The 24,754-nt window shown below is 44.8% G+C and overlaps 1 protein-coding gene across 3 annotated transcripts in view; it reads left to right on the plus strand.

Annotated features, from left to right (window-relative positions):
- The first annotated feature begins 1,055 nt into the window (after positions 1 to 1,055).
- The window catches only part of myo1ea (myosin IEa), a 157,413-nt gene continuing 133,714 nt past the window's right edge, over positions 1,056 to 24,754 (plus strand). For 2 of the 3 annotated variants that reach the window (XM_078241409.1, XM_078241410.1), the window contains exon 1: positions 1,240 to 1,375. In XM_078241409.1, the coding sequence (XP_078097535.1) occupies positions 1,373 to 1,375 (3 nt within the window). In that variant the 5' untranslated portion in view covers positions 1,240 to 1,372. Of the gene's footprint in view, positions 1,376 to 24,754 lie in introns of all 3 variants that reach the window. The other variant, XM_078241408.1, reaches the window with a different exon arrangement.

Consider the following 24,754-nt stretch of genomic DNA (forward strand, 5'->3'; position numbering starts at 1 on the left):
GGGTCAAATTCCTTGTTTTATTACAACAAGAGATTGCATTCCTCGATTTTGTTTGTTTATAATTAAACCCACTGTCCCGACCGTGACTGGTTAAACCAGTTGTTTCCCCAGATCTCAGGACTCCCTCTCTAAGCGAGGGGTGGGGTGACAGGTATGTTGTTTTTCTTTGGGGGGTGGGGGGGGGAATCGTGTTCTGATCCAATTATTTTTTTTATTTCCTGATAGCCTTGCCCATTCCCTGTGCCAAGGGCCCTGTTGTTACTCACAGAATTTCCTCTACTTATTCTGGTTAACCCGGGCAGTTCTTTGCATAAGTGTCGCCCCAAATAATGGAAGTGATGCTGGGTCGACCCAGGATCCCCAGACTGATGTCCTATAGGGTGGCATGGTGGCACAGTGGTTAGCACTGCTGCCTCACAGCGCCAGGGACCTGGGTTCAATTCTCGGCTTGGGTCACTGTCTGCGGAGTTTGCACGTTCTCCCCGTGTCTGCGTGGGTTTCTTCCAGGTGCTCTGGTTTCCTCCCAGTCTGAAAGACGTGCTGGTTGGGTGCATTGGCTATGCTAAATTCTCCCTCAATGTACTCAAATAGGTGGCGACTTGGGGATTATCACAGTAACTTCATTGCAGTGTTAATGTAAGCCTACTTGTGACACTAAGAAATTAACTTTATTAGCTTTATAGTAATTAAACATCACATCATTTTATTTTAAACTGAGATAAACTCACAGTGTGAAAGGCAGTGTTAATAAGCCACTCTGTAGCTTACAGGAGTAGTTGTACAATGCAAGTTGCTGTGGGGCTTGTGTTGTTGTGTGGTGTGTGTTTTGAATGGTTTCTGTCCAGAAGCAGCAGGGCAGAGCACACAGCAAACTGACCCTGGCTCCTCCTCAATCCCTTTCCCTCTCCACATTCCCAATGGTGTGACGAGCCGCACTCACAACCCGATTGGCTGCACCATTTCTCCATGTATGGACTGATTGACAGAATTACCGCATTAACCAGACACCTACTCCAACCCCCTCTTCTCTCTCTCTCCCAAATTGTAAGGCACTCGGAGACAGCCCGGAGGAGCTGCAAGCACTGATTCACACCAACCCTCCCCCCCCCCCCCCCCCAAAAAAACTTGACTTTGGGAAGACTTTTTTTTCTCTCTGTCTCACTTCCCCCACCGTCCTCCCTCTCTGGAACATGGATCAGTCCCCAGCCTGTTGATGCCAGCGCCTTACAACCCCCAGCATCGACTGTAGATGGAGTTCATCTCTGCCTCAGAGGCAAGGGATCGCTGGTAGACAGAGCAGACAGTGGCTGGCACCGCCTCGAGTTGGCAAACCCCCTTCCCCGGGCACACGGAGTGAATTGAAGACAACAAAATGGTAAGTTTGTGGGGGAAAAAAGGACAAAACATTCTAACAGTAGTCAATTAGAAATTGCTTAACCTCCCCCCACCCATATTTGCTCTGAACTCAACCCCTTGCTGGAGCTAAATCCAGTTGCAATCGCCTTTAGGTTAGAACAGAAGCGATTGTATCCAGAGCTGGTTTGAAAGATTTGCCCCACTTTGCCCTACAATTTGTTTGAAAGTGGCCGCACTGTGATCGACAGAAGAGGAGCGCCCTCTGGAACAGCACGGAAACATCCACAGGTTGGGGATGGTTCAGTGCAGCGAGCCGGTCTAAAGTTGAATGAATTGAACCGGTTTGAAATAAGCATCCACACTGTGTCAGGGTGTGTGTTTGTTTTCAAACCAATAAATACCTCGTTTTAACACTTTTTTAAAAAAAATTGGAACAAGAAGGAGGTTCGTCCCAGTGCCCAAGTAAAAACCAATCTTCACAAAAGTGAACAACCCCTTCTGAAGGAAGCAGAACTTAGAGAACGAAATGGAAACCTCGGCAAATGTTCTCTCCAAGTCTGCATCAATCCCTGTAGTGGCCACCAATATTCCTACCATGAGGATGTAGATTCCACAACCTTTGTCTGTGTCACCAAGCCAATGTTCCATTTAATAAACTGTTTACAGCTTTGACAAAGGGTCATCTGGATTCGAAACGTCAGCTCTTTTCTCTCCTTGCAGATGCTGCCAGACCTGCTGAGATTTTCCAGCATTTTCTCTTTTGTTTACAGTGATCATCCCCACTGTAAAATAAACTACCAAAGAGATGATGGAATTGATTGCAGAACAATCTATGCATTTGCAGATTCCTGGTTGTGTGTTTTGTTTCCCTCCAGACGTGTTTTTTTTGTTAAGTGGCATTATTGAAATCAGTGAGGACCACAAGAATTTCATTTTACATCACCTTGCTTAGGTTTTGGGTGGACAAGATCGAGTGTCATTAGAAATAGCAAGGTGGAACTCTGTCTGAACCTTGGGTGGCGGTAAATGTTGAGTGTGTAATTTTCCAAGAGGAATGAATGTCTGTCGGTTGAAAGCTTCGACCTAAGCTGGGAGAGAAATCAATCCAGGACTCAGGAGTGCAGGCTCGCCCAAATTAATAGCGAAATGGAGCAAACTCCTAAGTTTGCATGTGTTGAACTTCCCCTGGCATTTTGTCGAGTTGCTGGCTATTGTGTGCGCGATCATACGTAAAAGTAGTAAAATAGTGGTGCAGCCGCAGCTCTGTTGGATAAGCCGGGCCCCACTGCTTATATTGTCTATGTTCGGCACTAGCTGTTATCTTTGTGATTATAAATATCATTCTTTCGCGGTTATCGTTTCTGACTGCCCCCTGTAGAATCAGGGAACCATTTTTGTTCAATTTCCCTAGTTTTTTAAAATGTGATACAAGTCCATGTATATCTGATCAAACAGCTTGAGTAAGTGTAATGTTTTAGTTAAAATTGTGTATAGTTTGAGTATAATAGCTTTGCATTTTTCTAAGACTGTCATTTGTTTTAACAGTATTATTTATATTCCACCCAGCAGCATTTATTTTTCTCATAATGTTGCAACAATTTTGCAACAATTTTAATTGGAATTGGCTCTTATGTGGGGCCAATTAGATGGCCTGCAATGCTCCCTATCTATCAGTGTGTCAGTGCAATGCTTGTATCTCTTAGAAGCCTCACAACACCAGGTTAAAGTCCAACAGGTTTATTTGGTAACACGAGCTTTCAGAGCGCTGCTCCTTCATCAGGTGATGCATTCACCTGATGAAGGAGCAGCGCTCCAAAAGCTCGTGATACCAAATAAACCTGTTGGACTTTAACCTGGTGTTGTGAGACTTCTTACTGTGCCCACCCCTGCCCAACACCGGCATCTCCACACCATGTATCTCTTAGATGCATTCAAGGGGAGACCAGATAGGTACACAAGGGGAAAAAGAAATAGAAGGGTATGTGGAGAAGATGAGCTTATAGAGTCATTAAGGTTTACAATATGGAAACAGGCCCTTCGGCCCAACTTGTCCATGCCGCCTTTTTTTTTAAACCCCTAAGCTAATCCCAATTGTCCGGATTTGGCCCATATCCCTCTATACCCATCTTACCCATTTATCTAAATGATTTTTAAAAGACAAAATTGTACCCGCCTCTACTACTATCTCTGGCAGCTTGTTCCAGACATTCACCACCCTCTGTGTGAAACAATTGCTCCTCTGGACACTTTTGTATCTCTCCCCTCTCACCTTAAACCTATGCCCTCTAGTTTTAGACTCCCCTATCTTTGAGAAAAGATATTGACTATCTAGCTGATCTGTGCCCCTCATTGTTTTATAGACCTCTATAAGATCACCACTCAGCCTCCTACGTTCCAGAGAAAAATGTCCCAGTCTATCCAGCCTCTCCTTATAACTCAAACCATCAAGTCCCGGTAGCATCATAGTAAACCTTTTCTGTACTCTTTCTGGTTTAATAATACCTTTTCTATAATAGGGTGACCAGAACCGCACACAGTATTCCAAGTGTGGCCTTACCAATGTTTTGTACAACTTCAACAAGACGTCCAACTCCTGTATTCAATGTTCTGACCCATGAAACTAAGCATGCCGAATGCCTTTTTCATCATTCTGTCCACCCGTGACTCCACTTTCAAGGAGCTCTGAACCTGTACCTCTAGATCTCTTTGTTCTGTAACTCTCCCCAATGCCCTACCATTAACTGAGTAAGTCCTGCCCTCCTTCAGTCTACCAAAATGCATGACCTCGCATTTGTCTAAATTAAACTCCATCTGCCATTCATCAGCCCACTGGCCCAATTGATCAAGATCCCATTGCAATTGGAGATAACTTTCTTCACTGTCCACTATGCCACCAATCTTGGTGTCATCTGCAAACTTACTAACCATGCCTCCTATATTCTCATCCAAATCATTAAAAGAAATGACAAATAACAGTGGACCCAGCACTGACCCCTGAGGCACACCACTGGTCACAGACCTCCAGTTTGAAAAACAACCCTCTACAACCACCCTCTGCCTTCTGTCAAGAAGCAATTTTGTATCCATTTAAATACCTTACCCTGGATCCCGTGAGATTTAACCTTGTGCAACAACCTACCATGCGGTACCTTGCTGAAGCAAGGTGGGAGGAAGCTTGTGTGGAGGATAAGTCATGATGTGGAGATGCCGGCATTGGACTGGGGTAAACACAGTAAGAAGTTTAACAACACCAGGTTAAAGTACTGTGGAGGATAAGTACCAGCATGGACCAGACCAGTTGGGCCAAATGGCCTGATTATCTACTGTAAATTCCACGTAAGTCTTGAGTGGAATTTAATTAATTTCAAAGATAGTTTCTGTAGCCATTCATCACACTCAACTTTGCAATGCACAGAAAGACTGCCCTAAATAATGAAAGAGCCTATATTTATATAGCACCTTAAATTCTCAGGGCATTTTACAGCCAGTGAAGTACTTTTAAAGTGTACTCACTGTAAGGCAGACGTTATAACAGAGTTGTTAACAATAATGACTACCTGTTAAAATAAATGATTAATTGCATGTGAACCACTTTGGGACAATTCTGTGACATATAAGGAACTATATAAATAGAAGTTCACTCCTTTTTTTTGCCTCTTTTGCTTGCTTTCATCAATTGTACAGGAAGGAAAAAGTAACATCTGCATTTACATATATCATCTTTCATATGAAAATTTCACAAAGCTTTGATGCTCTTTCCAAGTACTACACTGCTGTGTAACCCTGAGATGAATGACCTGCCTACAGTTTTGTATGAAGTGGTAAAATCAGCTAAAACACGCGGAGAACAACTCTCTTCAAAATGTGTGTGGGATTTCAAAAGTCAATCTGCATTCACTGTTCAACGGTTTAAGGGTTTAAACAGCTCCTCTGGAGAACCAAACCTTCAGCAATGTAGCACTGCCTCAGTACTGCGCAGGGGGTGTCAGCCTGGATTACTTGGCTCAAGCTCTGATGTGCAGCATAAACTGCCAACTTCTGACCCAGAAGGAACAGGACTACCAACCAGCTGGGCTAAAGTGACACAAATTAACTTAAATTTAAATTAAACCAACATTGAAAATTTAGCCAAATTGGTGCCCATTTCTACTGTCTGGCTAAAACAGACAAGCGCATCAGTCATAGATAGGCTTTATCCACCAGTAGGTCAACATAAAAGAATCTGCTTTACATTAGGAACAGGCCTCACAGTGGAAGAGTCTGCTCCTCATTTCCAGTCTGTAAAGTGAACTGGTCTTGATGAGGATGAAAGTTTGAAGGAGCAGACTGGAAAACCTTAACATCAATAAGAATAGAAAGAAAGGTAGCAGCGATGATTTCCTCTGAATTTCCTGTTACAGTTATTACCTTTATATTTTGCTGCTGTGATTTTTTTTCCCCACCGGTTGTACATGTACATGTGGTTAGGGTAGCAATCGCCTGCAAACAAAAATAACTCACCTACTATTCGGCACATTTATGGCCTCAATTTATTAGCAGTGCCCGATTGAGAATGATTGGACAGGTTTGCATTTACTGGGGGTGATTTTCCGGCCTCTCCGAGCCTGTCGCAGACCGCGCTGATCCCGGAAGACAGCATACAGGCCTAAAGATCAGCTTCATGCCCGGCACCGAGTTTACAATCATCCCGGTTCCTTTCTAATGGTGCAAACCGCATCGTGCCCAGAAAGGGCGCAAGGCCGATTATCATATTTAAAGTAGCATTTAAATAGGCTTAGCCCATTTGATGCCGAACTCTCCCAGCTCCGCGGGACTGGTGAGAATCACTACTGGTCTGGGCACATGAAGGGAGTCATGAAATGTTGAGGGTCAGGAAGGGGGCATATCGGAGGGGCCATGATGAGGGGGTGGCCATGAAGGGGTTCCCATTGAGAGGGCCCCAATGCCCTGATACCGGTGATTCGTGTTAGGTGGAGAATGCCAATGAGGTAGGGGGGGTGTCTCGATGTCTGTGGTGGGAAAGGGGATCTCATGATTGTAGTCCGGACTGCGCCTGAGAGACCGGCATGGATCGCTCCCGTATTCTCTATGACACTTTTTTAGGAATATTCTGCCCACTGTTTTTACTATTTTTGAGGATGCTAAATGTTAGATACAAGTCTTCAGTATTTTACTGAATGATTGCCTGTGCATCATACTGTTATTACTGTTAACTCTACAACACATTAATAACATAATTCGGCCGGCACAATTCTTAACACAGAATTACCTGGAGAAGCAGTGTAGATTTATCCTATATATAAAAAGTTAACCTTTTTCGTACACCAATTACTTTTTATTACATGCCTTTCGTGTAGGAAAAGAAGATATGAAGCAACTGAAACAGACTTTGGAGAGGTGACTAAAAGGCATCATAAATGCACTTTTTAAAATAGGCTTCTAACGGTAGGCATAGAAGTCGCAAAGCAGTGGGTCAGGAAAATAATTTTAGACTAGGGTTGAGGTTGCTGAAGGCTCTACCATTGTGGTGGAGCAACGAGAGGGTTTTGCCAAATGGCCAGCACTGCAAGATGGGAGGAACTTGGCTGGGATATGAGGCTGTAGGTTGAGTGGAACAATGCTATGGGTGGATTTGAAAAGAAAGGCATAGATTTTATTCAGTAAGTTGAAGCTGGGAAGCCAGTGCAGGTCAGCAAAGGTGGGTGAGTGGGGAGAGCAATTTTGAACAAGTTGTAGCTGACTAGATATTATTGAACTGGAAGCTCTTAATGATGATACTTTCGAGCTAAATTTGAAAGTGTACCTTTCACTGACCTGACCATCCTTCATTAGAACAGTTATTAAAATTCACCAAATCCTTTCAGCATAAACTAACTTATTTTGAAACCACAGTGATCTTTAAATGCTGAAAATAGTTTTTTGATTTGAAAGGAATGGAAATACTTCCATGAATTTAAAGTGGAACATTACAAGACAATACTTTTTTATTTTAGCTTCTTTTTTAATTGTAGATCTTATAAAGAGATTTTTAGTGTGAAAGTCTGTGATGGGCACGATCTCGCCGGCCGTTCACGCCACACTCCCGCTGCAACGAGGTCAGAGAATTTGGTGGCCAGTCAAATCCCTGTTCACTGCGACAGGATGGGAAAATCTCGCCGGCCTGAACAGCCATAACATCCTGACCTTTGTGTTTCTTTTTCAAGCTTCTTATCAAGGACAAAGTAACCCTCTTGAGCAGCACTCCATCCTCCAGCTTAAACATTCACTCCCTCCCCCATCAGTGCAGAGTGTGCACTGTACACAAGATGCACTGCAGTAGTTCCCAAGCATCCTTTGACTGCACTTTCCCAACCAGCAATCTGCACCGCCTGAAAGGACAAGGGCAGCATGGCTCCCCTCCAAGCCACACACCATCCTGACTTGGAACCATCTCACTGTACTTTCACTGTCGCTGGGTCAAAAATGCTCACAGCAACACTGAAGGTGTATTACATTGATGAACTGCAACCGTTCAGGAATGTAATTCACTGTCACCCTTGCAAGGACAGTTAGTGATGGACAACCTGTGCCGCTTGCCAGCAACATCCTATGAAAAAATAAAGATAACTAAATCAAGGGACCTAACACTGGTCACTCGTGGAACTTTCTGAATATCACTAACGCTCACCACCTCACGTCACTATCTTTTCAATATGTAATGAGCGCAGTTATAAATACTGAATGGTCCAATCCCACACTTATCTCTTATTTTCCTACTTTCCTATCTTTTATTTTGCCTGCAGAATTTTCCTAAGGGTAGGGGAGTCTAAAACTAGAGGGCATAGGTTTACGGTAAGAGGCAAGATACAAAAGGGTCCAGAGGGGCAATTTTTTCATACAGAGAGTGGTGAGTGTCTGGTACAAACTGCCTGAGGTAGCAGTAGAGGCGGGTACAATTTTGTCTTTTAAAAAGCATTTAGATAGTTACATGGGTAAGATGGGCATCGAGGGATATGGGCCAAACACAGGCAATTGGGACTAACTTAGTGATTAACAAAGGGGGCAGCATGGACAGGTTGGGCTGAATGGCCTGTTTCCATGCTGTAAACCTCTATAACTCTAATTACAAATGGCCACAGCAGGCTTGGTAAATGAGAGCACTTCCTGGCATTCCAGTAGGTCCTGAAGAAGGGGCTTGGAGCTCCGAAAGCTTGTGTGGCTTTTGCTACCAAATAAACCTGTTGGACTTTAACCTGGTGTTGTTAAACCTCTTACTGCATTCCAGTAGGTCCCAGCTTTGATGGCTGGATTGTGCTGATCATAAGATGACAGTGAAGTACTCCAGGTATCCCTCAGTGTTCATAAGTTGGAAGTAGGGGGGGGAGGGGGATGAGTGTAGAGTCAATTGTACTCAACTCTGATACCCTACTGACACTCACTGTTCAGACAAATCACTATTTTATACACCAGTGATGCTGACACCTATAATACTGTACGTAGAACTGAATGACTTCTAGACAGGTAGAACGAAAACTGGGTGCCAAATAATAGGTTTGTGCATTTTGTTGTAAGAATAATAACACGCTTGACAAAGGCAATGAATTCACCACTGCCTTTATCTTTATCAGGTTTTTGTATCAATCTCTCCAAACTATTTGGTGGCGTTTTATTGCAAATGGGTTTAACAGTATAACAGGATTGTTAACTGGAGTTGTGATCTTATTCTGAAGATAATGTAAGAAGTCTCACAACACCAAGTTAAAGTCCAACAGGTTTTTTTAGTAGCACAAGCTTTCGGAGCATTGCCCCTGCATCAGAGACTCATCTGTTGTGAGACTTACTGTTTAATATTAATATATTTAATATTAATATGTCCCTTTTAGCTGTCCTCACTCATCTGATGAAGGAGCAGCGCTCCGAAAGCTTGTGCCACCAAATAAACCTGTTGGATTTTAACCTGGTTTTGTGAGACTTACTGTGCCCACCCAGTCCAACGCCGGCATCTCCACATCATGAAGATAATGATGCAGGACATCATTAATATGTCCCTTTTAGCTGAAAGGAGATTCTGGAGCTTTTACAGAAAACCCACCAGCCGCACCTGGGTGCGCAGAACTTTGCAAGATTATGGTAGTTAGTGGTTACAATGCTAGTAAAATATCTACTTATTGAAGTCTTACATCTAGTGCATGTTCATCATTCTTCAGATATCATAAGTTTTAAACCAGGCAGTCATTCTGTTCTCCTCAAGGACAGAAACCAGGCAAAATGCAAGCAGCTGACAATCTTACAGAAGGTACCCTTCTCCATTAGCCTCTAATAGACACCAGAATGTGCCTCCTTCTCCACAGGCAGTGTCTGATGATTAGCCTCAAGGAATAGGATCTGTTGCGGTCCAATTACATCACAGGTTTAGCATCTCACCAATACTCAACCTCCGAAGTGTGAGTTCGATGTCAAATCTTGAAGTGACTGAAGCAAGAAAGAACAAGACACCCTCTCCAGATTTTTAAACAACTTATTCTTTTATGAGATATGGGCATCGTTGGCAAGGCCAGTGTTTGTTTGAACGGAGTGGCTCACCAGGCCATTTCAGAACATTCCCCTACGCGTTCTCACTCTCTCTTCAACCTGAAACCAGATTCAGCTTGCGTTTACACAACGCAGGGTCGCTCTGTGGATGCGCAGTTTCACATTTTCGTCAATACTACACTTCACAGAGTGACTGTACCCTTAAACACCATGCGGTCTTGGAATCTAAGCATCACAAATATCTCCCAAAACTCAGGGAATCCATGAACAACAGGAGACCAGCTAGCATTGTTGCCTTTATTTATCATTTTAAAAATGTAACTGCAAAGACACTTTTAGTTTAATTACTGCACTGCTGCCCAAACAATTATGTCTGCTTTGCAGAGATGGGGGGAGGGGGTGGAATTTCAATTAACTGGCTTCAACTTTGCAAAGTTGGCAGTGCGTCCATTGCCAAAGTTAATAATTACACTGCACTGTACCGCACCCCCCCCCCCCCCCCCCCCCCCGCCACACACACACACACACAAACATGGTCCGGTTTTGAGTGTCATCATTAATTAATGGGGTAATGTATGAAGGGAGACTGCTCTTGTGTTCATGTGTGACTGAAGCACACATGATCTTGATTCCTGATCAGAATCTTGAAACTTTAACACTGTACGGTGATCGATCTCACACCTTCCTTGGCTTTAGTGGGTAGCACTCACGACGCCTCTGTGTCAGAATGTTGTGCGTCCAAGTCCCACTTCAGACCTTCGACGCAAGCTCTAGGCTGACAGCCCAGTGCTGAGGAAGTGCTTCACCACCAGAGTTTGTCACCTTTTGGATGAGACTTTAAACCAAGACCTCCATCTGCTCTTGCAAATGGAAGTAAAGGATCCACTGGCACCTTGCGGAGAACAGCAGGGGCTGATGTCCTGTTTTGCATTCAATTTGCATCATCAAACCATGTTATCTGGTCATTGCCACATTACACACAGCACAATCCCACAAACAACAGCTAACTGTCACATTTCCGACATTCTGACAGCATCTACAGTTGAGAAAGTTATTCATAGAATTATAGAAATCCTACAGTACAGAAGGAGGCTATTCGGCCAATCGCGTCTGCATTGACAACAATCCCACCCAGGCCCTATCCCCGTAGTCCCACATATTTACCCTGCTAATCCCCCTAACCTATGCATCCCAGGACACAAAGGGGCAATTTAGCATGGCCAATGCACCTAACCCGCACATCTTTGGAGTCCAGGAGGAAACCGGAGCACCCGGAGGAAACTCACGCAGACACGGGGAGAACGTGCAAACTCCACACAGACAGTGACCTAAGCCGGGAATCGAACCCAGGTCCCTGGATTTGTTGGCTATTAATTACTTTGGAACCGGTCTGTAAGTGGTGCTACATAAATGCAAGCTTTCTCATTTTTTTCTATCTTTCTTAAACAATTTGGTCATCTTAAGAAAAATATATGGAGTTCATATTGCCATTAATCTGTCAATTATGATTAAGAATTTTTAGAATGCATCTATTCAGATTCTGGATATACTTGACGCAATAAATTTGTGAGAGAATTTTTGATCTTAGCATGTCGGGTTTGGGGAATGGAATGTTGTCTCTCCTTTGGGGCTCGTGTGCCTATCAGATGTTTTCATATACAACAGGTGTTAGATGCAAAGCAATGAGGGTGCTTTACTTCCTCAATGTGACAGATTTTTATTGTGCACACCAAGCATCATTTATAGGTGTGAGCCTTGGCTGAATGGTAGCAATATCGCTGCTTGAACCAGAAGGTTTTGGGGGAGGTAATGGAAGCAGAGACAATAGTAACTTTTAAGGGGCATCTGGACAAATACATGATTAGGATGGGAATAGAGGGATATGGTCCCTGGAAGGGTAGGGGGTTTTAGTTAAGTTGGGCAGCATGGTCGGTGAAGGCTTGGAGGGCCGAAGGACTTGTTCCTGTGCTGTAATTTTCTTTGTTCTTTGTTGTGTGTTCAAATTGATGGCAGGGATTTGAGCACATAGTCTAGGGTGACACTTCAGTATAGTCCAGAGGGAGTGTGGTGCTGTCAAATCAGTCACCTTTTAGATAAGACTATAAACCCATTCTTCTCTCTCAGATGGAGGTAAAATATTTGAAGCATCGAAGGAGTGCACTCTCCAGTGCCCGAGACAACATTTCCCCTCCATCAACATCACTGAGATAAATGGTACTTTCAGCATTTCATTGCTTGTCTGCGTGACCTAACAGTGCACAAATTGCATGCTGCATTTTCCACATCACCACAGTGCCGACACTTTGAGAAGGGCGGCAGGGTGGCACAGTGGTTAGCACTGCTGCCTCACAGCGCCAGGGACCCGGGTTCACTTCTGGTCCCGGGTGACTGTCTGTGTGGGGTTTGCACATTTTCCTGTGTGGGTTTCTTCAGGGTGCTCCAGTTTTCCCCCCACAGTCCAAAGATCTCGAATTATGTGCAGGTTATATGGATTGGCCGTTCTGTAAGAAATGTCCCTTAGTGTCAGGGGAATTAAAGGGGTAAAATTGTGGGGTTACAGGGATAAATTCTGGGATTGTTGTCGGTGCAGATTCAATGGGCTGAATGGCCTCCTTCTGCACTGTAGGGATTCTATGATTTAAATTGGTGGTAAAACATTTAAGGAGATGGTGAATGGTGCCACACCAATGCAAGTTCTTTGTCTGGCTGCTTTGTGTGAGACTGTTAATTAAGTGGCCATTTCCTCATGACTTGGGGCAGTGGCGACTTGAAACCATTCTAGGCAGCAGCAGACGGAGAATGTTCTTATCATGCTTTTTGGTCTGTATTTAAGTCCAGGTCCCCGAGCTGAGAGTACAGGGTTGGATTTTCCTACATTTCAAGTATCATGGAAATTAGATGTTAATCATTGCTTCTGAGATGTGCAAGCTTTAATGAATTCCATAACATATTGCAAAGGGTTCATTTCTGTCTGTGTTTAATCGCCACCGTCCTGCAGCAGACTGTGTGTTTTGGGGGTGGGTGGGAGAGGGCTAAAATTGCTGTTTGTGCTTCAATAATTGCCCACTCCCTGTAATGTCTCTTTGTGGCTGTTATCTGCTTGATTTAGTAACTGTGCCTGACGGAGATTATAGCCGATATAAAATAAATGGATCTATGGTGAATGTATAGAAAAGACTACAATCAACAGTCAAAATGTGGGACAAGCCATCCTGGAGGGAACTGTTGGAATTTACATGTCTGGACCCTTGAGGAAAAGACTTTATTAATAAGAAGCTGAGACTGATGAAAGAAGCGTAAAGGAAGGCCAAGAGGAACTGAATGCAAGATGTTGACATTTCAGTGCAGCATCGAGGGACTACCACGCTGTGGGAGGGTGCTCTCCTTGGGGTGGATGTTAAACTATGACCCGTTGAAATAAACAAACTGCATATAAATGCAAATTCTTCCCTCCTTTCCTTCCTGCTAATCTTCTATGAAAGCAAGAAACCTCCCACAACATGACATCCCCTGCTGCCACACAACCAATTAAATACTTTTGAAGCGTAGTCGTTGCAATAGAGGCAAATGCAACACCCAACTTGAACAAATCAAAGTGCAGCAAATAGTGATGAGATAAAAATCCAGTTAATGGAGTTCCACTCGTGACTGTGTTAGTTAAATGTTGGCCGGGCGGACTGGGCAAACTCCCCTGCTCTACTTCGAGTAAGAACATGAGATCTTCATACTTCAGCTGAGCAGAGTTAATGTGTGGAATTTAATGCCCCCCCCTCTCTCCCCCAAACACCTCAGGCAGTAATCTTGCAAGTGAGGGGGCGTCATTTAATTGGATAGGAGGGTACGGGGTGGGGACATCGCCGACTTCCTGCCTCCACCTGAGTAAGTCCAGGATGGGAAAGCTCGTGGATGGCCTTCCTGTCTGAATGCTAATTGAGGTCCTTAAGTGGGTAGTTAATGCCCACATCCCAACAGTGGGCAGGGCAGTTGCCATGCAGAGAGCCCAGAGAGCAAACCCTGTTAAGTTTGTTAGCATGTTTCTACTGGTGGGGAGAGAGGGAGGGGTGTGGGGAGAGAGGGAGGGGTGTGTCCCTCCTTCAGAGATAGGCTGATCGAGGGACCCAACATGAGGAATGGGGACCCCGCTGAAAGCAAGTCCTCAGCCTTTACCTCCCCCATGACCCCACCCTGTGCCGGCCATCCTACCCTCGCTCTTTTTCCCAGCTTCTCCCATTGATCCTCTCCCTCTGGTGGGTGGATTACCCACAGCTGCCACCCGTCTGAGTGGGGAGCTGCCAGCCCCTGATTGGTCAGTAGTTCTCAAAGAGGTGGAATTGCCCCTGAACGGTTACTGCCCTCAGGGTCCTTAATTCTGAGGAAAGTCTGATCTCTGAATCTCACCAACCTTTACAGATGCACCATAGAAAGCATTCTTTCTGGTTGTATCACAGCTTGGTATGGCTCCTGCTCTGCCCAAGACTGCAAGGAACTACAAAGGGTTGTGAATGTAGCCAAATCCATCACGCAAACCAGCCTCCCATTCATTGACTCTGTCTACACTTCCCACTGCCTCAGAAAAACAGCCAGCATAATTAAGGACCCCATGCACCCTGGATATTTTCTCTTCCACCTTCTTCCGTCGGGAAAAAGATACAAAAGTCTGAGGTCACGTACCAACCGACTCAAGAACAGCTTCTTCCCTGCTGCCATCAGAGTTTTGAATGGGCTTACTTTGCATTAAGTTGATCTTTCTCTACACCCTAGCTATGACTGTAAGACTACATTCTACACTCTCTCATTTCCTTCGCTATGAACGGAATGCTTTGTCTGTATAGCGCGCAAGAAACACTACTTTTCACTGTATACTTGTGACAATAATAAATCAAATCAAATCAAATGAATGGCCTGCCCTTAGGGTACTTAATTCCGAGGGAAGCCTGATGCTGGTCTCTTAACCACAGTAAGTAGTCTCACAACACCAGGTTATAAAGTCCAAGAGGTTTATTTGGTAGCACGAGCTTTCGGAGCGCTCCGAAGGTTCTTGTTACCAAATAAACCTCATTGAATCATAGAATCACAGTGCAGAAGGAGGCCATTCAGCCCATTGAGACTGTACCGACCACAATCCCACCCAGGCCCCATCCCCACAACCCCACGTATTTACCCTGCTAATCCCACTGACACTCGAGTCAATTTAGCATGGCCAATCCACCTAACCCACACATCTTTGGACTGCGGGAGGAAACCCACACAGACACGGGGAGAATGTGCAAACTCCACACAGACAGTGACCCAAGGCCAGAATTGAACCTGGGATCCTGGCGCTGTGAGGCTGCAGTGCTAACCACTGTGCCACCCTGCCACCCGTTGGATTTTAACCTCATGTTGCGAGACTACTGTGCATGCCCTAGTCCAACACCGGCAACTCAACATCATGGTCTCTTAACCAGCTGGCATTCACCAAGTGAGGCAAAGTGGGACTTCAGTCTGTTCTCTAACCAGCAGCTGAGATCTCCATTGCAAACAGTAAATTCTTCTCAATGTTTCATCTGACTGAATACCGACAAATGACGGAGGCCCTGGATTTAATTCACTGTTAGCGTTGAGTTAGATGATCTCAATCAGAGCAGCAGAATGTGTGGTCAAAATGTTTAAGGAGGGAAAATTCAGCCAATGTTCACTATCCCTCGTGGATAGTGAGCCTCCTCACTATGAAAATGTAGGTATTTAATGAGGCCAAGATTGGACCTGGCCATGACTCCCCTTTGCTCTGCCATCTATCTCCCACCTTGCCTGCCATTGTCAGATAGGCTGCCCATACTCCGACCAAACCTTGAACGAGCTACATGAGGGCTGATGATAATCGTGGATTACGTACCCTAGCAAGGAATCAGGAAAGACAGGAAGGGAGAAGTTTGGTGAAAGGAAAGTAAGTAGGGATTTTGGGAAATAGCCAATAACTGTAAAGTATTCCTGAAAGCAGAGAATTCATAAGTTGCTGCTAAAGCCACATCATTAACAGAAAATAGTGAAAATTGTTTCTAACTACTTTCATTTGGAGAATAACTTTGTCTAACCTCAGCAGTTTTTGCTTCAGTTGCCTTATTATTTTAATAAAACATATGAGATCATTGAGTACTGGATGCTGGTGACTGTGTAATGTGAGTAACTATAAACTCAACATGAGTAACTGTCTCTGGGAAATGCTGGAATTTCTGCCTTTTTTTTCACTAGTTGAAGTGGGAGGGATTTGGGGAATCTACATTATCAGCAATCTGAGGGACAGCTGCGCTTTATCCTTCATCTAACATTGTGGCACTTCTGGCACATCTGCGTTGCTTACTGTGGTGTATTCTTTAGACTTTCACTTCTAAGTAGTTATTAATGCTGCCTTTGGGGCTGAATGCATATTGTTCTAACTTGAATAGTAAACATTGTAGATTTAACACTTTTAACGTTTTACAGATGGTCATTGGATAGCGATCATGGGTAGGAATATTTGGCTTATTATTCCATCCCCTTGCTCATGGAACTGGGGACAAATGCTATACCTGGTTACACTCAACACAGACTAGAAATTGAACATGACCCCTTCTGGTCTGTATCGCTTAATGCTGATATCTTTACCCACTGGATCATTACAGGAGCTGTCTATTTATCTTTAAGAGATGATGTGAGCCTTGTTTTTTACATTCTTGAGACAGCATAAGACTTTAACTTGACTATGAGTTTTTTTCCCTTTATTTGGCTCTGACCAGTGTTCGAAAACCATATTTATAACCCTCTGCTCATCGAATCATAGAATCCCTACAGTGCAGAAGGAGGCCATTCAGCCCATCGAGCCTGCACCAACAACAATCCCACCCAGGCCCTATCCCCGTAACCCAACGTATTTACCATTCTAATCCCCCTGACACTAAGGGACAACTTAGCAAGGCCAATCAACCTAACCTGCTCATCTTTGGACTGTGGGAGGAAACCGGAGCACCCGGAGGAAACCCATGCAGACACGGGGAGAATGTGCAAACTCCACAGGGACAGTCACCCGAGGCCGGGATCGAACCCGGGTCCCTCGCGCTGTGAGGCAGCAGTGCTAACCACTGTGCCACCGTGCCGCCCTAATTTCCTTTGTGAACCTTATTAAATGTTTATGTCATCAGTTTAAAAAAAACAAGTAGTATCATTACAGAGTGAAGTCATTGAAAAATTCCACAATTCATTATGACCACTGTCAGCAGGTAATCCACCAATGGGACCTCGGAGTAAACCATAACTAATACAAAGACAATTTAAAAAATAAGTCCAATTAATTCATTGGGAACTTTTTAAACTTCTTCATTTTTAAGAGAATTAGCAAAACGTTCCCTGTACCATTAGATCTATAATTTGGACATTGATGAATAGAGCTCTTTGTGTATAGATACACAAACAAGCACGTGGAGCATTCTCTGTAAAAACTCCAGTATGGAGCTTCATTTCATTAATTAGAGAGCAACTTGAAGGTAGCAACATGACTCGAGTCTTCCAGCTCTGCATCATTGTGAGCAGGAAGCAGTACCTGCAGTGTAACCGCATCCAAGGAACAGTGATTGATGATGACTCTTTGCTATTCGAAAGAGAGGGATGCTGCCTGGGCGGAATTTCAAAAGAGCCTCCTGTTTTATTCAGCGGCTATTATACTGCAGCAGGACTGATAGCTTGTGGATTCAAAGGTCAACCAAAAGCCTTTTGATTTGGGCTACAGTTAAATAGCACTTCCTGAATAGGGTAAAATTCAGGTATAGTAGGAAATGTGCCAGATTAATGTGGAAATATAAGGGGGGTCTGTTGAACGCAGGATTTTTCAGTGAAATGCTTTGAATAAGTACTATCGATAGTGATTAAATTTTGTAGAGCATTGGGAAAACAAAGCCTATACAGCAATATTAGAAAATGTCCCCATTTCATTCTTTTGTCATCTGGAAAACAATTGCAAACTTGAGCCAGTATAAAAACATAGAAGATAGGAGCAGGAGGAGGCCATTCAGCCCTTCGAGCCTGCTCCACCATTCATTACAATCATGGCTGATCGTCCAACTCAATAGCCTAATCCTGCTTTTTCCCCATAATTTTTGATCCCGTTCGCCCCAAGTGCGATATCAAGCCCCCTCATATGACATCCATCCTTAAAAACAGTGAACAAATCTACATTGAAATACAACCTTTTGCTGCATTTGTGTCATTTTACTGCGCAATGCTTTTCTTACTTGTTGACCCGTAGGAGATTTTGACTTCAGAAACAGAACAAGAACAGCTGTGATAAAACTTGAAAGGGCAAAGTTATCAAAGTTGCCCTGTGTCACAGAAGAGAAAAGGTGAAGTCCTGTTCAATCAGCGTGCTTCTTGACTTTGTTAAGTGTGATAGATTCCCGGCTTGGGTCACTGTCTGTGCGGAGTTTGCACGTTTTCCCCGTGTCCGTGTGGGTTTCCTCCGGTTTCCTCCCACAGTCCGAAAGACGTGCTGGTTAGGTACATTGGCCATGCTAAATTCTCCCTCAGTGTACCCGAAGAGGGGACTAGGGGATTTTCACAGTAACTTCATTGCAGTGTTAATGCAATAAACTTTAAGACTAGACTGTTTGAACAGGCAATTGCAATCCACATGCGGCAAAGTAAGAGTTAAGAAAGTGATGAAGAAACTTGTACCTAAACTCCATAACTGATTTTTTTTTTCCTTGGGACCAGAGTATGGTTTAGAGTGTTTAAAACAGCATGGATTTCGGCTTCCTGGAGGGACCAGCAACTGCAGTAACTAACCAAATAAGGAACTGGTTACGTTGCTTTAAGTGAAAAAGTGTACTGAGGGGCTAGTCATACTTATGTGAGGTGAAACAAGCCTGTCTTTCATTACTGGCCTGTATGTCCAGCATTGCAAGCAAGCTTGTGGCTGTACATATGCTGTGCAAAATCCTTACAAGGAAACACTTGTTAATTTGTATCAGTGAGCCGAGAGGTTCAAAGAGAGGGAGCCGCAATGTTTTGTCTAAGTTGCAAGAATAAAATCGCTTATTTCCAACAGTTTGGTACATCCACGTGCGGCTGTTTATTCATAGGGCAGCCTGAAAATAAATTCTAAGCAACACGATTAATCTTGCACAGGTCGCTGCAAAAATAAAAGTGAACCCATTTCATCTTAAAAAGCACAAGTTCTTCGAAATGACTGAGGAACATTTTCTTGTGTCTGGGCCTGAGCTTGTTGAATCATCTGGATGCAGTAAATGGAGGACTATGGGGTGTAGAGGAGCACTCACCCATAAGTCAATGGACCAATTTTGCCCTCCCCCCAACTATTTGCTGTGCTCAGCTTATCCAACAAGCCTAGTACAGACTTGGGGGAAAATTTGTCCCCTAACTTTAATGATTTTCACTTCCAGTTCTTCTGCTTTGACTACAGTACTCTTTTTCTCAGCTTTATTAACTCTCCCTCCCAATCCCTGCCCTGTAGACATTTCTCTTCACATTTTAGGCAGCGCAGGGGAAGATTTAAGACGGAGATGAGGAGGAATTTCTCCCCTCAGTGAGTAGTGAATTTTTGGAATGTTTAACCGCAGGGGGCTATCGAGGCTGGGTCGTTAAGTATGATCAAGGCTGAGATGGATAGATTTTTAATCGGTAAGGGAATCGAGGGTTATAGGGATAAGACGGGAAAGTGGAGTTGAGGATTAGCGTAGAAACATACAGAAACATAGAAATTAGGAGCAAGAGTAGGCCATTCGGCCCTTCGAGCCTGCTCCACCATTCACTTTGATCATGGCTGATCATCAAATTCAATATCCTGATCCCCCCTTCCTCCCATATCCCTCGATCCCTTTAGCCCCAAGAGCTATATCTAATTTCTTCTTGAAATCAGACAACGTTTTGGCCTCAACTACTTTCTGTGGTAGTGAATTCCACACATTCACCACCCTCTGGGTGAAGAAATTTCTCCTCACCTCAATTCTAAAAGGTTTACCCCTTTATCCTCAAACTATGACCCCGAGTTCTGGACTCCCCCACCATTGGGAACATTCCTTCTGAATCTACCCTGTCCAACCCTGTTAGAATTTTACAAGTTTCTATGAGACCCCCCCTCACTCTTCTAAACTCCAGTGAATATAATCCTTACTGACTTAGTCTCTCCTCATATGCAGACCTGCATCCCAGGAATCAGCCTGATAAACCTTCGCTTTACTCCCTCTATAGCAAGGACATCTTATCCTCAGATAAGGACACCAAAACTGCACACAATACTCCATGTGTGGCCTCACCAATGCCCTGTACAATTGCAGCAAAACATCCCTATCTCTCTGCTCAAATCCTCTCGCTATGAAGGCCAACATACCATTTGCCTTCTTTACTGTCTGCTGTACCTGCGCGCTTACTTTCAGCGACTGATGCATGAGGACTCGAAGGTCTCGTTGAGTATCCACCTCTCTCAATTTACACCCATTCAAGTAATAATCTGTCTTCCTATTATTGCTACCAAAGTGGATAACCTCACATTTATCCACATTATACTGCATCTGCCATGCATCTGCCCGCACACTCAGCCTGTTCAAATCACGCTGAAGCATCTCTGCATCCTCCTCACAGCTCACCCTCTCACCCAACTTTGTATCACCTGCAAATTTGGAGATAATACATTTAGCTCCCTCTTCCAAATCATTAATATATAATATGAAAGTTGGGGTCCTAGCACAGATCCCTGTGGAACCCCACTAGTCACTGACTGCCAATCAGAAAAGGACCCATTTATGCCAACTCTTTGCTTCCTACCTGCTAACTAGCATTCTGTCTATCTCAAGACATTACCTGCAATCCCATGTGCTTTAACTTTACATAGTAGTCTGTTATGTGAGACCTTGTCGAAAACCTTCTGAAAGTCTAAATAAACCACATCCACCGGTTCTCCTCGGTCAACTCTACCAGTTACAATCCTCAAAAAACTCCAATAGATTCGTCAAGCATGTTTTCCGTGTTGTAAATCCATGCTGACTTTATCTGATTATACCACTGACTTCCAAATGCTGAGTTACAAAATCCTTGATAATGGTCTCCAGCAACTTCCCCAGTACCGATGTTAGGCTCACTGGTCTATAGTTCCCTGTTTTCTCTCTACCTCCCTTTTTGAATAGCGGGCTTACATTAACTACCCTCTAATCTGTAGGAACTATTGCAGAGTCCAAAGAATTTTGGAAAGTAACCACCCAATGGATCTACTATTTCCAGGGCCACTTCCTTAAGTACTCTAGCATATCTGATCAGTCATGATCTTTGAATGGCAAAGCCAACTCAATGGGCCGAATGGCCTACTCCTACGTCTTATTTTGTAAAGATTGTTGGATCTAATTCTGCTTCAGAGCATATGTGTGTGGGCATGTGGTGGGGAAAGGTCTGGGGGCAATCCTACTGCTTCCCCATTGCCCCATCCCTCCCCCCGCTCCACAGTCCAAACTGTTCCAACATTAATGCTGGATTTTTACCGCCACGCCGGTCCCGGAACTGGGATGGGCGTGGCGCGCAGAATAGAATTCTCTGTTGGCCTCAGGCGGGATTTTACGAGCCCCGCCTGCGTGTGGTGGTAAAGTACTAGCCAAACTGTCCAAACTCATAAGAACAAGTTACTTAGAGGTTGCTGAGTCTACGGAAATGAAACGATGCCTCAGCATTTCATCAGTAGCTTCAGAGAAGGAAAGGGGAACATTAGGAGAAAAAGATACAATATTTTTCCATTGACAAAAAGAAGAAGAAAAACTTACATTTATATAGTGGATTTCATGATCATCAGACGCCCCAAAGCACTTCACAACTAAGTAACTGCTTTTGAAGTGTAGCCACTGTTATAACATAGCAAATGACGGTTGCCAATCTGTACCCAGCAAACTCACACAAACAGCAATGCAATAATGACCAAATAATCTACCTTTGTGATGTTTCTTGAGGGAGAAATATTTGCCAGAACATTGGTCATAACTCCCCTCCACTTCTTCGCAATGGTGCCATGAAATATTTTATGTCCACCTGAGAAGGAAGATAGAGCCTTGTTTTAACATTCCAGCTGGAAGACAGCACCTCTGGCAATGCAGCACTCACTCAGTGGTGCACTGGAATATCAGCCTTGCTTTTGGTGCTCAAGTCTGGAGTGGAATTTGAACACACAACATTTTGAATCCCGGGGGAGGTGCTGCCACCTGAGCCAGGGCTGACACCAGCAACATACAGATTACAACAGTAGGGAGGTTATGCTTCAATTGTACAGGACATTGGTGAGACCACATCTGGAGTATTGTGTACAGTGCTGGTCTCCTTATTTATAGGAAAGATGTAAATGTGTTGAAAGCAGATCAGAGAAGGTTTACTAGATCTACACCAGGAATGGATGGGTTGTATTTTTAGGAAAGGTTAGAGAGGTTAGGTTTGTATCCACTGGAGTTTAGAAGAGTAAGCATTGACGTGATCGAATCCTTTAAGATCCTGAGGGTCTTGATAGAGTGGGTGTGGGGAGGATGTTTCCATTTGTTGGAGAATCTTGAACGAGGGGTCATTGTTTAAAATTGAAGGGTCGCTCATTTAAGACAGAGACGAGGAGAAGTTTTCTCTGACAGAGGGTCGTGAGTCTCTGGAACTCTCTTACTTAAAAGGCAGTGGAAGCAGAGTCTTTGAATAGATTTAAGGCAGAGCCCCCCAGGTGAAAAATACTGGGCTGAATTCTCCCAAAAAATCCTAAGTGTTGAACTCGCGGGAAAGCTGGAGTAATTCACGCTGGTTTTCAGTGGGAGTTCAGAGAAGAATCTCCCATACTCTGCACTGCGGAGGCCAACAGTGTGAATATCATTAAATATCAGGGGGTGGGGCCCATTCCCACTGGAGAGGCTGAAATCAGCGCACTGAGTGGGCCACTGCGCATGTGCTGATCTGTCAGTGCCGAGATCGGCGCAGGCGCAGTGGCCCCGCACTGATGGGTTCCTGTTTGCTGGCCAACTCGATCGCTGGCCAGCCCCACGACCACCGCACCCCCCCACCCCCTCATGGCCCGAACGTTGGCCTTCTGACCATCCCTGGGCCCAGCCCTGACCCCACTCCCTCTGTCCTGTCCCGGCCCCACCCCAATCTCCAGCCCCTCACCCCTGATCACTCCCCCCACCGACAATAACCCGCAACTCCCCACACCACCACCACCCCCCCCCCCCCCCCCCCCCCCTCGCGCAGTGCCCGCTCCCTCAGAAGGGTGACCACCCCCCGGCCTGCCTCGACTGCTGGCCTCCCGCCTTCCCCCACCGATCCCTATGCAGAGTGGCAGCTGGACACCCTGCCCCCATCAGGCCCTGCCCCCTGGGCCCTGCCCCCTTGGCACTGCCCCATGCCCGCTAGGCAGTGCCAAGGTGTTCGCTGGGCATTGGCACTTTGTGCCCCAGGCACCACCCAGATGCCAATACCCAGGGGGCACCACCCCCCCACCGCCGACGCTCTGTGAACCAACCATTGTGAAAAGCAATGAATCTGGAGTCCAAAGAAACTTCGAGACACTGGTTGCTTCTGACCGCAGAGGTGCTGCTGATTTTGGGCAGGACACACGTCCCCTGGTGTGGCAGATGCACGGGTAGCGCGTTGATGGTAAAGTGAATGGAGACAGCTTCAGAAAAGGGAAGCTATTTGGGAAAGTGCTTCCAGTGAAGAAGTGAAATTCTTGGTGTTGATAATTCATAGAATCATAAAATCCCTACAGCAGGAGGCCATTCGGCCCATCGAGTCTGCACCAACCACAATCCCACCCAGGCCCTATTCCCACAAACCCACTTATTTACCCTTCTAATCCCCTGACGCTAAGGGGCAATTTAGCATAGTGAATCCACCTAACTTGCACATCTTTGGACTGTGGGAGGAAACCAGAGCACCCGGAGGAAACCCAGGGAGAACGTGCAAACTCCACACAGGCAGTGACCCGAGGCCGGGATAGAACCTGGGTCCCTGGCGCTGTGAAGCAGCAGTGCTAACCACTGTGCCACCGTGCCGCTCCTTGTACTAAGAAACCCGGAATTCAATTTCCCATATTGTGCCGATGGCCAAAGTTCCCAATCAGAGAAGTTTCAGAAATTTCAGGTTAGGCTGTTCACAGTTCTGGTGCTGAGGAGTTATCTGACACCCCCCCCTCTGAGTGGTAAACAGGTACATTTAGGGAGGCTTTCTCAGTGAAAAGCAGCCAATAGAGTGGACATATTAAATGCAGTTGCACACTGGACGCCTGTCATGTGTTCATTGTATCAATTGAGGTTAAGTACATATAGGTGGAGGCCGTTGATTGGGTGGTAACTTGACTGCATATAAAGAAAAAACTTGTCCTTTAAGTAAATTTTGATCAAATTTACTATCACATGGGATCTGGGGGTCGTATACTACTATGGATTGCAAATTGGTTAACAGACAGAAAATAGAGTAGGAATAAATAGGTCATTCTCAGGATGGCAGGCTGTTACTAGTGGGGCCATTCAAGGATCAGAAATGGGGTCATAGCTGTTCACAATCTATATAAATTATTTAAAGTTTAAAGTTTATTTATTAGTCACAAGTAGGCTTACATTAACACTGCAAGGAAATTTCTGTGAAAATCCCCTGTTCGGGGACACGGAGGGAAAATTTAGCATGGCCAATCCACCTAACCTGCATATCTTTCGGACTGTGGGAGGAAACCAGAGCACCCAGAGGAAACCCACGCAGACACGGAGAGAATGTGCAAACTCCACACAGACAGTGACCCAAGCCAGGAATTGAACCCAGGTCCCTGGCGCTGTGAGGCAGCAGTGCTAACCACTGTGCCACCGTACCGTGCCACCCCCTCATCCACATTATTTGGACGTAGGGACCAAATGTAAAA

Source organism: Mustelus asterias, chromosome 24, assembly GCF_964213995.1.
Source record: "Mustelus asterias chromosome 24, sMusAst1.hap1.1, whole genome shotgun sequence".
NCBI lineage: Eukaryota > Metazoa > Chordata > Chondrichthyes > Carcharhiniformes > Triakidae > Mustelus > Mustelus asterias.